Raw genomic sequence first — 15255 nt, 5'->3', positions numbered from 1 at the left:
ACTGTACAGACCAAAAGTTTGGACACACCTTCTCATTCAAAGAGTTTTCTTTATTTTCATGACTATGAAAATTGTAGATTCACACTGAAGGCATCAAAACTATAAATTAACACATGTGGAATTATATACATAACAAACAAGTGTGAAACAACTGAAAATATGTCATATTCTAGGTTCTTCAAAGTAGCCACCTTTTGCTTTGATTACTGCTTTGCACACTCTTGGCCTTCTCTTGATGAGCAAGAGGTAGACCCCTGAAATGGTTTTCACTTCACAGGTGTGCCCTGTCAGGTTTAATAAGTGGGATTTCTTGCCTTATAAATGGGGTTGGGACCATCAGTTGCGTTGAGGAGAAGTCAGGTGGATACACAGCTGATAGTCCTACTGAATAGACTGTTAGAATTTGTATTATGGCAAGAAAAAAGCAGCTAAGTACAGAAAAACGAGTGGCCTTCATTACTTTAAGAAATGAAGGTCAGTCAGTCAGCCGAAAAATTGGGAAAACTTTGAAAGTAAGGGCTATTTGACCATGAAGGAGAGTGATGGGGTGCTGCGCCAGATGACCTGGCCTCCACAGTCACCGGACCTGAACCCAATCGAGATGGTTTGGGGTGAGCTGGACCGTGAAGGCAAAAGGGCCAACAAGTGCTAAGCATCTCTGGGAACTCCTTCAAGACTGTTGGAAGACCATTTCAGGGGACTACCTCTTGAAGCTCATCAAGAGAATGCCAAGAGTGTGCAAAGCAGTAATCAAAGCAAAAGGTGGCTACTTTGAAGAACCTAGAATATGACATATTTTCAGTTGTTTCACACTTGTTTGTTATGTATATAATTCCACATGTGTTAATTCATAGTTTTGATGCCTTCATAGTCATGAAAATAAAGAAAACTCTTTGAATGAGAAGGTGTGTCCAAACTTTTGGTCTGTACTGTATATATATATATATATATATATATATATCCATATACATATACAGTGGATATAAAAAGTCTACACACCCCTGTTAAAATGTCAGGTTTCTGTGATGTAAAAAAATTAGACAGATAAATTATTTCAGAACTTTTTCCACCTTTAATATGACCTATAAACTGTACCACTCAATTGAAAAGCAACTTAAATCTTTTAGGTGGAGGGAAGAAAACAAAAAAAAAAACTAAAATAATGTGGTTGCAATTTTTTGAAAATCTGACCAGTGTCACTTTAAGTGGTGATAACTTTAAAACGCTTTGACTTATCCAGGCCATTCTGAGATTGTTTTTCACAATCTCACATATTGTACTTCATGATACTGGTAAAATGAAGTAAAAAAAAAAATATTATTTTTATTTATAAAAAAATACCAAATTTACTAAAAATTTTAAAAAATAGCAAATTTCCAGGTTTCAATTTCTCTACTTCTATAATACATAGTAATACCTCCAAAAATGTAAAGTTATTACTTTACATTCCCCATATGTCTACTTCATGTTTGGATCATTTTGGGAATTATATTTTATATTTTGGGGATGTTACAAGGCTTAGAAGTTTAGAAGCAAATCTTGAAATTTTTCTGAAATTTTCCAAAACCCAATTTTTAGGGACCAGTTCAGGTCTGAAGTCACTTTGTGAGGCTTACATAATAGAAACCACCCAAAAATGACCCCATTCTAGAAACTACACCCCTCAAGGTATTAGAAACTGATTTTACAAACGTCGTTAACCCTTTAGGTGTTGCACAAGAGTTATTGGTAAATGGAGATAAAATTTGATAATTAACATTTTTTGGCAAATTTTCCATTTTAATCCATTTTTTCCAGTAACAAATCAAGGGTTAACAGCCAAACAAAATGCTTTATTTATTGCCCCGATTCTGTAGTTTGCAGAAACACCCCATATGTGGCCGTAAACTACTGTACGGGCACACAGTAGGGCGTAGATGGAAAAGTGTGCCGTATGGTTTTTGGAAGGCCGATTTTGCAGGACTGGTTTATTTACACCATGTCCCATTTGAAGCCCCCCTGATGCACCCCTAGAGTAGAAACTCCATAAAAGTGACACCATCTAAGAAACTACACCCCTCAAGGTATTCAAATGGGACATGGTGCCAAAAAAAAAGGCCATCAAAATTTGCCTTCCAGAAATCATACCGCGTTCCTTTCCTTCTGCGCCCTGCCGTTTGGTCATACAGCAGTTTACGACCACATATGGGGTGTTTCTGTAAACTGCGGTATGAGAGTAATAAATATTAAGTTTTGTTTGGCTGTTAACCCTTGCTTTGTTAGTGGAAAAAAAACAGATTAACATGGAAAATTTGTTAAAAAAATTGCTTTTTTTGCACCGATTTTATTTTTTATTTTTTACCGTGTTCATCTCAGGGGTTGGGGGGTATTTCTATTGAGCAGATTCTTACGGACGCGGCAATACCTAATATGTCTACTTTTTATTTATTTATTTATGTTTTACACTATATTATCTTTTTTTTTTTTTTTTGTAAATTCTTTATTTTCAGAATTTTTCAAAACAAACAATGACCATTTGGCCATATATTGTAGTATACAAAGTTGATATCACAGGTCATATACATTACATATATTAACTATTTGGCGTATCTTTATAGATCCATAAGTATATATTATCTTTTTATAAAGAAAAAAAAACATTTTAGTATCTCCATAGTCTTAGGCCCCTTTCACACGTATGAGTATTCCGCGCGGATGCGATGCGTGAGGTGAACGCATTGCACCCGCACTGAATACTAACCCATTCATTTCTATGGGGCTGTTCACATGAGCGGTGATTTTCATGCATCACTTGTGCGTTGCGTGAAAATCGCAGCATGCTCTATATTCTGCGTTTTTCACGCAACGCAGGCCCCATAGAAGTGAATGGGGCTGCGTGAAAATCGCAAGCATCCGCAAGCAAGTGCGGATGCGGTGCGATTTTCACGCACGGTTGCTAGGAGACGATCGGGATGGAGACCCGATCATAATTATTTTCCCTTATAACATGGTTATAAGGGAAAATAATAGCATTCTGAATACAGAATGCATAGAAAAACAGCGCTGGAGGGGTTAAATTTATTATTATTTTTTTAATTAACTCACCTTAGTCCACTTGATCGCGATGCCGGCATCTCCTTCTGTCTCCTTTACTGAACAGGACCTGTGGTGAGCATTCATTATAGGTCAAGGACCTTTGGTGACGTCACTCCGGTCATCACATGGTACGTCACATGATCTTTTACCATGGTGATGGATCATGTGATGACCGGAGTGACGTCATCAAAGGTCCTTTACCCAGGTCCTGAAGAAAGAATACAGAAGGAGATGCCGGGCTGTGCTATCAAGTGGACTAAGGTGAGTTAAATTATTATTATTATTTTTTTAACCCCTCCAGCACTATTTTACTTTGCATTCTGTATTCAGAATGCTATTATTTTCCCTTATAACCATGTTATAAGGGGAAATAATTAAATCTACAGAACACCGATCCCAAGCCCAAACTTCTGTGAAGAAGTTCGGGTTTGGGTACCAAACATGCGTGATTTTTCTCATGCGAGTGCAAAACGCATTACAATGTTTTGCACTCGCGCGGAAAAATCGCGGGTGTTCCCGCAACGCACCCGCACATTTTCCTGCAACGCCCGTGTGAAAGAGGCCTAAGAGTCATTTTTTTTTAGTTTTTAGCCAATTATCTTATGTAGGGGCTCATTTTTTGCGGGATGAGAGGACGGTTTTATTGGCGCTCTTTTGGAGGGCATATGACTTTTTGATCGCTTGCTATTACAATTTTTGTGATGTAAGGTGACAAAAAAATACCTTTTTTTGCACCTTTTTTTTTTTTTTACCGTGTTCATCTGAGGGGTTGGGGGGGATTTTTATAGAGCAGATTATTACGGACACGGCGATACCTAATAAGTTTTTTTTATTTATTTTAGTTTTACTAAATAATATTTTTGAAATTCTTTTTTGTTTTGTTTTAGTGTCTTAAGTCTGAGAACCAGTTTTTTATCCGATTGTCAGTGGCTAAATTGGGATATAAATATAGTACTCCATGGAAGTGTGGTACTCCCTGAAGCAACCGTCAATGCAGAGGCCCAGATGATCGGGGCACGTGTCGCACTGAGTAGTGGTGTCCTTCCGTATCCTCCTCCTGCGACACACTCTGCACTTTTTTGGGTCTGTCCCTTCTTTCCAGTATGGGGGACCACACCTTGAAAGTGTTGGCCGGGGACGATCCCGGTCCGAAAAGATCAGGATCTTGAGGACTGCCTCATAGAACTGAAGGAATGTCCCTGCGTTGCCAGCACTCCGGGACAGTACAAAAGAGTTGTACAAGGCAACCTGCACCAAGTAGACCGCAACTTTTTTTTACCATGCCTGGGTTTTGCGCATGGCGTTATATGGCTTGAGGACTTGTTCAGAGAGATCAACTCCTCCCATATACCGATTGTAGTCGACGATACAATCGGAATTGAGGACCGTTGCCGCGGTACTTCGCACAGGGACAGGGGTGATGCCGTTACCATGAATTGTGGACAGTACAAGGACATCCCTCTTGTCCTTATATCTGACCAGCAACAGGTTTTCACTGGTAAGGGCACGGGTCTCACCCCTGGGGATAGGTACCTGGAGGGGGTGGGCAGGGAGGCCACGTTGATTTTTCCGCACGGTCCCACAAGCGGACGTGGATCTGGCGGCGAGGGACTGGAACAAGGGGATACTAGTATAAAAGTTATCCACGTACAGGTGATAACCTTTATCTAGCAGTGGGTCCCATACAAGTTTCCCGCTAACACCCAGAGTGGGGGGACATTCTGGGGGTTGAATACGGGAATCTCGCTCCTCGTACACACGAAACTTGTAAGTGTACCCTGAGGTACTCTCACAAAGTTTGTACAGCTTCACGCCATACCTTGCCCGCTTTGAGGGAACATACTGGCGGAAAATCAGTCTCCCCTTGAACGCAAAGAGAGACTCATCAACCGCGACCTCCCTTCCAGGTAGATAGGCCTGTACAAATTTGGCCCCAAAGTGATTGATGACCTGCCTGATTTTGTACAGGCGGTCATAGCCAGGATCACCTTGGGGGGACATGCTGCATTATCTGAATAATGCAGGCATTTCCGCATGGTCTAAAACCGGATACGTGTCATGGCCGTACTGTAAAGTGGGGTCTGGTAGAGGACGTCCCCACTCCAGTAATGCCTGACACTAGGTTTCTTGACTAGGCCCATGTGCAGCACGAGGCCCCAAAATGTCCTCATCTCGGCTGCACTGACCGGGGTCCAGCCACCGGGCCTAGCCAAAAAGGAGGGAAATCTGGATTCCTGGTTTGCCTAGAAAATCAGGAATCACGGGCTCAAATCGCTCTGGGGTACACCAGACAAGTTCACCGGATTTAACTGGTAGGCTTCTCGTACTAGGGTGGGCCACAGGGTGCCTAGCATGGCGGTCCCCCCGCTCCTCCTGGCGGCGTCTCCGCCGCCTTGGGGGCTCATCATCATCCGGCGGGCCATAGGGGAGTGTGTGTGCATGCGTGCAAATCTTTATTCAGTGTGTGTGTGTGTGTGGGGGCACGGGTGTTCGCGTACTTATCCCTAAAAACTAACAGAAAAAAAAGACTAACTAAAAAAAGGGGAAAAAAATTGAAAATAAAAAATAAAAAAATTCAAAACCGCTGACCAACCGTCCGAAGCTGATCAGTGGTGGGGTGTGTGATGCGCTAACAGTAGCCGGACGCTAAGAGTGCCGGCCACAGTCAGCGTACGCACACAAAAAACAAAACAAAAACTGCCTATGCCCCCAAAAAATTGTGGGGGGGGGGCAGGGGCGCAAGCGGCAGCACCCCTGGAGGGTCTATGGTCACACACCTATTTAGGGTGATGCAATCAAAGTTTTTTTCCACTAACTTTCCCTTTTATATCCCTGCCTAGCCCAACCTTTCCCTAGCCTTTCCCTAATTAACTGGCTGATGAGATGAGGGGTGCTGGGGCACAGATCGGGTGCTGGGGCACGGATGGGTGCTAGGGCACAGATGGGGTGATGCTGGCTGAGATCCACACGTACAGTGGCAGCGCTCCTCTCTCCTCTGCTCCCCGGACACAAAAGGAGGAGAAGAGGAGCGTTGCCAAGATTTGAACGTCCCGCCGCCCGGCCACCTACCAATCAGAGGCGATCCTGAGAGGTGATGTCACATCACCTCTCAGGATCCCAGGATGGTGATTGGTGGTGTAATATCACACCACCGATCACCATCCTGTTCCTGGTTATCGGGTCCTCAGAGACTCGAATAACCCGGAAACGCAGCAAACCGCAGGTCTGAATTGACCTGCGGTTTGCTGCGATCGCCTACACGGGGCGGTGTCACAGGACCCCCCAGCGCATTGGCCCCAGGTGCCTGCTCAATGATTTGAGCAGGCACCAAGTTCCGATCACTGCCCGCCGCGCGGCGGTGATCGGAAATACACAGGACCAGGACATCAGGGCGTACTTGTACGCCCTGTGTCCTAAAGAGGTTAATTAGACCTCTTTTCTTGCAGCATATTTATATTGGTACAGCTCTCAAAGGCAATGCCTTGTGTCAGACATTTACAGTGCCTTGCAAAAGTATTCACCTCCTTGACTTTTTTTTGTATTTTGTTACATTGCAAGTTTAATGTCTGAATTTTATGTGATGGAACAGAACACAATAGTCTAAGTTGGTGAAGTGAAATGAGAAAAATATATAAATAAAACTATTGTTTAGAAATAGAGAACAGAAAACGGCATGTGCGTATGTATTCACCCCCTTTGTTAGGAAGCCCATACAAAGCTCTGGTGCAACCAATTACCTTCAGAAGTCACATAATTAGTGAAATGATGTCCACCTGTGTGCAATCTAAGTGTCACATGATCTGTCATTACATATACACACCTTTTTTGAAAGGCCCCAAAGGCTGCAACACCTAAGCAAGAGGCATCACTAACCAAACACTGCCATGAAGACCAAGGAACTCTCTAAAAAAAGTAAGGGACAATGTTGTTGAGAAGTACAAGTCAGGGTTAAGTTATAAAAAAAATATCCAAACGTAGCAGGGATTGTTTTATTTTGCTATACAAAAATGTTGATCTTTGATTAGGGTCCCTAGGCGTAACTGTTTGGGGCCCCAGAAATGCCAAGTCTATCTATCTATCTAATTGGGAAGGAAAAACAATTGCCCTATGTTAACATGTAAATGTGTCACTGATATTATATAAAATAAATAGTATGTATTGTAAATATAACTAACAATCAGCATGTACTAGAAAGAATCAGAAATATGCAAACAACTATGAAATATTTATAAGCATGGGCTCTCCTACTTAGGGTACTTTCACACTTGTGCTGGATCCGTCAAAACGTATGCAAAGTGATGGTATTTGTCATTTGTCTGATCTGTCTCTCACGTGTCATCTGCGGTATTATCTCCGTCCTGAAAAGGCAAAAAGACTGAACTGAAGACATCCTGATGCATCCTGAACGGATTGCTCTCCATTCAGAATGCATTAGGATAAAACTGATCAGTTATTTTCCAGTATTGAGCCCCTAGAATGGAACTCAATGCCGGAAAAGAATAACGCTAGTGTGAAAGTACCCTTAGATGGTGCCAATTTCAGCATGAGTTTCTATGAAGTTTGTTGGCCTGTATGCTTTTAAATGCCAGGGCTGAATTTGCCTTGGCCAGCCTAATTATACTGTCTTTTTATCATTGTAGGAAGAGGGAAAAGTTACGTGCTAAACCTGCTGATGCTCATGACAGCTGATAACGAAGAGGAATATTCTGCAAGTAACAGGAATTTAATAGTGCCTAATGTATGTATGTAGCTATGTAGTTTGTTTTAAATCAGTATGTGAAGAACCTTCAATACCCCTCAGATATGGATTTTCATTCTTACTGTTACTAAAGTATCTCTCTTACTACAATTTTTTCTACAGATTCTAACGGTGCACATCGAATCTTGAAACTTTGCAATTTATTTTAATATTTTGAAGTCTTCATAGTGTAATTCATGTGGTATCTAAGTAAAAAAATATATTTGTGGCCAAGGAGCAAAAACTGGTATTTAATAAGGCTTTTATAATACATGCAATACTCTCCATTCCCTCGCTGTATATTTAAGCACTGATGCCTATGCCATATGTGTATGGTGCTATTTGTGAAAGGTCTGTGGCTTCTTACCAGCCAGATCACTTTTTATAAATCAGGGGTGCACAACTATTTTTGGTCCAAGGGCTGCGTTGTCCCATCGGTCTATTTCAAAGGACCGCAAAAAATGTCAATCGCTGCTTGTTTCCATCGGCCTATTACATAGGCCGAAGCAAAAGGAATGGGGATGATCAATACCCCAGTCGGTCCTCCCTCATTCAGTTCTACTGAACACACACCTGATTATACAGTGAGATGTGGTGCCTATGCCTCCCAACTTTTAAAAAGGCCATAGAGGGAAAAATAGCAACCGTATGTAGCATAGCGCGCCATTGCAATTTCTTTTTTAATTTTATACTAATGCTTCTAATTCTAAACAAAGTCTGTCTATACACATCAAATCCCGCACAGTCTCCTTAGTGCCTTCAATTGGTAATTATTCCCCACACACAGTAGTTATGCCCACATTGCTCCCCCTCACAGTAGTTATGTTTCCTTACAGTAATGCCCCCCTTTACTGTTAATAAAAAACAACAAAAAACAGTAATACTCACCTAGCCCCATTCTCACGATAATCGGAATACATCCTGTGCTCCTCAGCAGGTACGATTCAGTGACAGATCACATCACGCCTCCTGGGCTGTGCAGAAGGAGCTATTTCCTCAACCTGTAGACTCCTACTACACCGCCCAGCAGAAGCAATGTGTCACTGCATCGTACCTGTTGGGGAGCACAAGACACTGAAAGGTAAGACAGGACGATGACATCTTCCATCTTGACCACTGCATTCAACTATATCTGCATCCTCAAGATGCAGGTACAGTTGAAAGCGAGACTTACCTTAGCTGTCCCAGGACATGCAATAACCGGTAAGCACATTCCTTTACTAGTGGGGAAGGTGCTCATTGGTTAACCCTTTAATGACAAGGCCTGAAAAGTTGTGCAAGAATGGACGCTCTCTGTATCCAGTTTGACATTGTGGCAGCAAATCACTGGACCTGACAGTGACCGGCTTCCATTATTCATGACAAATGGTCACAGGACCGAAGGAGATCCGGTCTCTGCACAGCCCATGAATGGCTGAAGCAATGTCAAACCAGACGTTTACAGTGAGGGAGCCCAACAAAACATCACAGGCCTGAAGGAGAAGAAGCAGGGAGACAGTGCCAGGAAACAGGTAAGTAATCTTCCATTTACAGGTCCGACCAAGTGTGGGAGTGGCCTACAAACTCCCCCATTCTTGCACAACCCCCTTAATAACCACTTCTTTGTGATTTAGTACATGTGGTGGTTTAAAGGGAACCAGTCACCATGAAAATGTAATGTAAGCTACGGGCAGCATGTTATAGAGCAGGAGGAGCTCAGCAGATTACTATATAGTTGTGTGGGAAAAGATTCAGTAAAACTTGACATTTATACATTTAAAATCCTTCTTATTCTGGGCTTTGAAGTCAAAGAGGCGGTCCTATCTCTCTACAGCTCTCTCTATATACACAGTTATAGTGGGAAGGCTGTCAATCACCTCTTTTACTTCAAAGCCAAGATTGGTAAGGAATTTAGATGTATAAATGACAATTTATACTGAATCTTTTCCTATAAACTATATATCAATCTGCTTGCAGCTCAAACACCATGTTTAACGTGACAGGTTTCTTTTAATGTTTTTTCTAATATTTTTTAACATTTTTTCAAATATTCTTTTCTTTTTTGGTTTTATTTGGGGAAAACTGCAAAAAACAAACAAACACGTAATTATTTTCAAACAATCGCTCCTTATTCTTAAACCACTTCAGGACCCTGCCATTTTTCACCTTAAGGACCAGGCCATTTTTTGCAAATCTGACATGTCACTTTATGTGGTGATAACGTTAAACGCTTTTACTTATCCAGGCCAATCTGAGATTGTTTTCTCGTCACATATTGTACTTCATGACAGTGGTAAAATTGAGTCAAAATATTTCATTTTTATTTATAAAAAAATACAAAATGTCCCCAAAAGTTGGAGAAATTCACAATTTTAAAAATTTAAATTTCTCTGCTTTTAAAACAGATAGTGATACCTCCTAAAATAGTTATTACTTTACATTTCCCATATGTCTACCTCATGTTTGGATAATTTTGTAAATGACATTTTCTTTTTTTGGGACATTAGACGGCTTAGAAGTTTAGAAACAAATCTTGAAATTTTTCTGAAAATTTCCAAAACCCACTTTTTAAGGACCAGTTCAGGTCTGACGTCACTTTGTGAGGCTTACATAATAGAAACCACTCATAAATGGCCCCATTTTATAAACTACACCCCTCAAGGTATTCAAAACTGATTTTACAAACTTTCTTAACCCTTTAGGTCTTCCACAAGAATTAAAGGAAAATGTAGATGACATTTCAGAATTTCACTTTTTTGGCAGATTTTCCATTTTAGTCCATTTTTTTCTCGCTAACAAAGCAAGGGTTAACAGCCAAACAAAACTCAATAATTATTGCCACGATCCTGTAGTTTACAGAAACACCCCATATGTAGTCTTAAACTGCTGTACGGGCACACGGCAGGGCACAGAAGGAAAGGAACGCCATATGGTTTTTGGAGGGCAGATTTCACTGGGATAATTTTAAGTTGCCATGTCACATTTGAAGATCCCCTAGAGTAGAAACTACAAAAAAGTGACCCCATTTTGGAAAATACACCCCTCAAGGTATTCAAAACTGATTTTTACAAACTTTGTTAACCCTTTAGGTCTTCCACAAGAATTAAAGGAAAATGTAGATGACATTTCAGAATTAAATTTTTTGGCAGATTTTCCATTTTAATCCATTTTTTTTAAAAGTAACAAAGCAAGGGTTAACAGCCAAACAAAACTCAATATTTATTGCACTAATTCTGTAGTTTACAGAAACACCCCATATGTGCTCGTAAACTGCTGTACGGGCACACGGCAGGGCGCAGAAGGAAAGGAACGCCATATGGTTTTTGAAGGGCAGATTTAACTGGGATAAATTTAAGTTGCCATGTCACATTTGAAGACCCTCTAATGCACCCCTAGAGTAGAGTAGAAAATACCCCATTTTGGAAACTACAGGATAAGGTGTCAGTTTTGATGGTACTATTTTAGGGTACATATGATTTTTGGTTGCTCTATTACAATTTTTGTGAGGCAAGGTAACAAAAAATAGCTGTTTTGGCACCATTTTTATTTTTTGTTTTTCTGCAATGTTCATCTGACAGGTTAGATCATGTGATATTTTTATAGAGCAGGTTGTTACGGACGCGACGATACCAAATATGACTATTTTGAAAAAAAAAAAATTTTTGTGCTGAAAGCCATATTTATTTTTTATTTTTTTGGACGACTTTCTTATGTAGGGGCTAATTTTTTTTCGATATGAGATGACGGTTTAATTGGTACTATTTCAGGGTGCATATGACTTTTTTTATTGCTTGGTATTACACTTTTTGTGATGTAAGGTGATAAAAAATGGCTTTTTTTACCTACTTTTTGTTTTATTATTATACAGTGTTCACCTGACCCGGTTAGGTCATGTTATATTTTTATATAGAAGGTTCCAACGAACGCAGCGATACCTAATATGTATACTTTTTTTATTTATTTAAGTTTTACACAAGAATATTTTTGAAACAAAAAAAATCATGTTTTATTGTCTCCATAGTCAGAGCCATATATATTTTTTTTTTTGGGCGATTGTCTTAGGTAGAGTATCATTTTTGTGGGATAAGAAGATGGTTTGATTGGCACTATTTTGGGGTGCATATGACCTTTTGATCGCTTGCTATAACACTTTTTGTAATGTAATATGACAAAAAAAAGGCTTTTTTGACACAGTTTTTATTTTATCTTTTTTACGGTGTTCATCTGAGGGGTTAGGTCATGTGTTTTTTTTTATAGCAGGTTGTTACGGATGCTGCGATACCTAATATGTCAACTTTTTTTTAAACTTTATTTTGGGAAAAGGACGCTTTTTTTTACTTAAATTTTTTTATTTTTTTTGTAAAACTAAATTTTTTTTACTTTATTTTTTGTCCTACTCTGGGACTTCAACTTTTTTGGGGTCTGATCCCCTTTACAATGCATTACAATACTTCTGTATTGTAATGCATTGGCTGTAAGTGTATTACAATAAGTAATACACTCACAGCCTGCTTCCTGTGAGATTCAGGGGGATCTCACAGGCTAAGGCCTCATGCACACGACCGTATTTTTTTGCGGTCCGCAAAAACGGGTTCCGTTTTTCTGTGATCCGTGACCGTTTTTTCGTCCGTGGGTCTTCCTTGATTTTTGGAGGATCCACGGACATGAAAAAAAAAGTCGTTTTGGTGTCCGCCTGGCCGTGCGGAGCCAAACGGATCCGTCCTGAATTACAATACAAGTCAATGGGGACGGATCCGTTTGACGTTGACACAATATGGTGCAATTTCAAACGGATCCGTCCCCCATTGACTTTCAATGTAAAGTCAGGAGTTAATATACCATAGGATCGGAGTTTTCTCCAATCCGATGGTATATTTTAACTTGAAGCGTCCCCATCACCATGGGAACGCCTCTATGTTAGAATATACCATCGGATTTGAGTTACATCGTGAAACTCAGATCCGACAGTATATTCTAACACAGAGGAGTTCCCATAGTGATGGGGACGCTTCTAGTTAGAATATACTACGAACTGTGTACATGACTGCCCCCTGCTGCCTGGCAGCACCCGATCTTTTACAGGGGGCTGTGATCAGCACAATTAACCCTTCAGGTGCCGCACCTGAAGGGGTTAATTGTGCGTATCATAGCCCCCTGTAAGAGATCAGGGGCTGCCAGGCAGCAGGGGGCAGACCCCCCTCCCTCCCCAGTTTGAATATCATTGGTTGCCAGTGTGCGGCCCCCCCGGCCCCCCCTCTATTGTAATATCATTGGTGGCCAGTGTGCGCCCCCCCGCCCCCGCTCTATTGTAATATCATTGGTGGCCAGTGTGCGGCCTCCGTCGGGCCCCCTCCCCCCCTCTATTGTAATTTCATTGGTGGCCAGAGTGCGGCCTCCCCTCTCCCCCCCCCCCGCCTGATCATTGGTGGCAGCGGAGATTCCGATCGGAGTCCCAGTTTAATCGCTCTGGGGCTCCGATCGGTAACCATGGCAACCAGGACGCTACTGCAGGCCTGGTTGCCATGGTTACTTAGCAATATTACAATATTAGAAGCATCATACTTACCTGCTGGCTGCTGCGCTGTCTGTGTCTGGCCGGGAGCTCCTCCTACTGGTAAGTGACAGATCATTAAGCAATGTCCTTCAAAAAAATAGGACAGGTCATATTTTTTTGACGGACAGGAAACACGGATCACGGATGCGGCTGCAAAACGGTGCATTTTCCGATTTTTCCAAAAAAACGGAAAAACGGCACAACGGCCACGGAAGCACACAACGGTCGTGTGCATGAGGCCTAAGAGGGATGTCAGCCAGATGCTTAAGGAACGCATCGGGCTGCCGTCCAAGACATCGGGTCTCCGTCACAGCAGCGCGGGGACCCGATGGCCACCCCACACCCGGCAGGATCCCACACGTGCAGTGCAAGGGTTAATGAGCCGGCATTGGTGTTTTCACTGATGCCGGCGCATACAGCAGGGGTCCGGCTATCAGTGACTGCCGGATCCCTGCCGTTGATCGGGCGGGCGCAGCTGGTCCTTAAGTCACGTCCACCAGCGCCGTACATGTACAACGCGTGTCCTCAACGGGTTAAATATGCAAACTGCACTGACACCACAATAAACTATTAAAATGAGTTCCTTATTTTGTATCAGTTGTTTTGAAATATCATATGTATAGTTTTGCGTGAGCGCCCCTCAAGTTATTCAAAACTGATTTTACAAACTTTGTTAACCCTTTAGGTGTTCCACAAGAATTTTAAAAAAAATTACATTTTTTGTGCAGATTTTCCAGTTTAAGCAATTTTTACACAGCAAGGGTTAACAGCCAAAAAAACTCAATTATTATTACCCTGATTCTGCAGTTTACAGAAACACCACATACAGCATGTGGTCATAACCTGCTGTATGGGCACACGGCAGGGCGCAGAAGGAAAGGAGCGCAATATTTTGTTTTTGGAGGGCAGATTTTGCTGGAATGGTTTTCAGGTGCCATGTCACATTTGAAAAGACCCTGAGCTAACCCTAGAAATAAAGTGACCATATTTTGGAAACTACATCCCTCAAGGAATAAATTAAGGGGTGAAGTGGATGCTTTGATCCAACAAGTGTTTCATAGAGTTTAGAAACACGCTGTGAAAATGAAAAATTAACTTTTATTTCTAATATAATGTTGCTTTAACCCTAAATTTTCATTTTCACAAGGGTAACAGGAGAAAATGGACTGCACAATTTGTTATGCATTTTTCCTGAATACGGCTGTACTATATACCGGTATGTGGTCGTTAACTGCTGTTTGGGGGCGCGGCAGCATTCAGAAGGGAAGGAGTAGCATCGGAATTTTCTAACATGTAATTTGCTGAAATAGTTTTTAGGAGCTATACATTTTTTATTTTTTTTTACCAATTTAGCTGTGTTAGGGATTGTTTTTAGTGGGCCTCTATTTATTTTTTTGCTTTAGTTTTTATTGGTATCATTTTGGTGTACATATGTCTTTTTGATCACTTTTTATACCATTTTTTTGTGGAGGTGAGGTGGGCAAAAATAGCAATTCTGTCAGTGTTTTTTATTTTTATTTTTATGGGGTTCCTTATATGCTATATATGATATGATAATTTTATTCAGTGAATAGATACAGTTAGGATTCTTTCACACGGGCGTCATGTTTTTGGGCCGGATAAGATGTGGGTTCCGCGCGAGTGCAAAATATTTTAATGCGTTTTGCATGCGCGTGAGAAAAATCGGCATGTTTGGTACCCAAACCCGAACTTCTTCGAAGAAGTTCGGGTTTAGGATTGGTGTTGTGTAGATTGTATTATTTCCCCTTAGGCCTATTGCACACGACCGTATGGCTTTTTCAGTGTTTTGCGATCCGTTTTTCACGGATCCGTTGTTCCGTTTTTTGTTTCCGTTGTGTTTCCGTTTCTGTTCCGTTTTTCCGTTCCGTTTTTCCGTATGGCATATACA

General features: G+C 41.3%; 1 protein-coding gene across 2 annotated transcripts in view; it reads left to right on the top strand.

The window, feature by feature from the left end:
• LOC120990317 overlaps positions 1 to 15255 on the top strand; it is a 563944-nt gene that overhangs the window by 107064 nt on the left and 441625 nt on the right. For both annotated transcript variants that reach the window (XM_040419049.1, XM_040419048.1), the window contains exon 3: positions 7716 to 7813. In XM_040419049.1, the coding sequence (XP_040274983.1) occupies positions 7716 to 7813 (98 nt within the window). The remainder of the gene's footprint in view (positions 1 to 7715; positions 7814 to 15255) is intronic.

This window comes from Bufo bufo, chromosome 2 (assembly GCF_905171765.1).
Source record: "Bufo bufo chromosome 2, aBufBuf1.1, whole genome shotgun sequence".
NCBI lineage: Eukaryota > Metazoa > Chordata > Amphibia > Anura > Bufonidae > Bufo > Bufo bufo.
The sequence above is the reverse complement of the archived record's forward strand: the minus strand, read 5'-3'. Positions and strand labels throughout refer to the sequence as shown.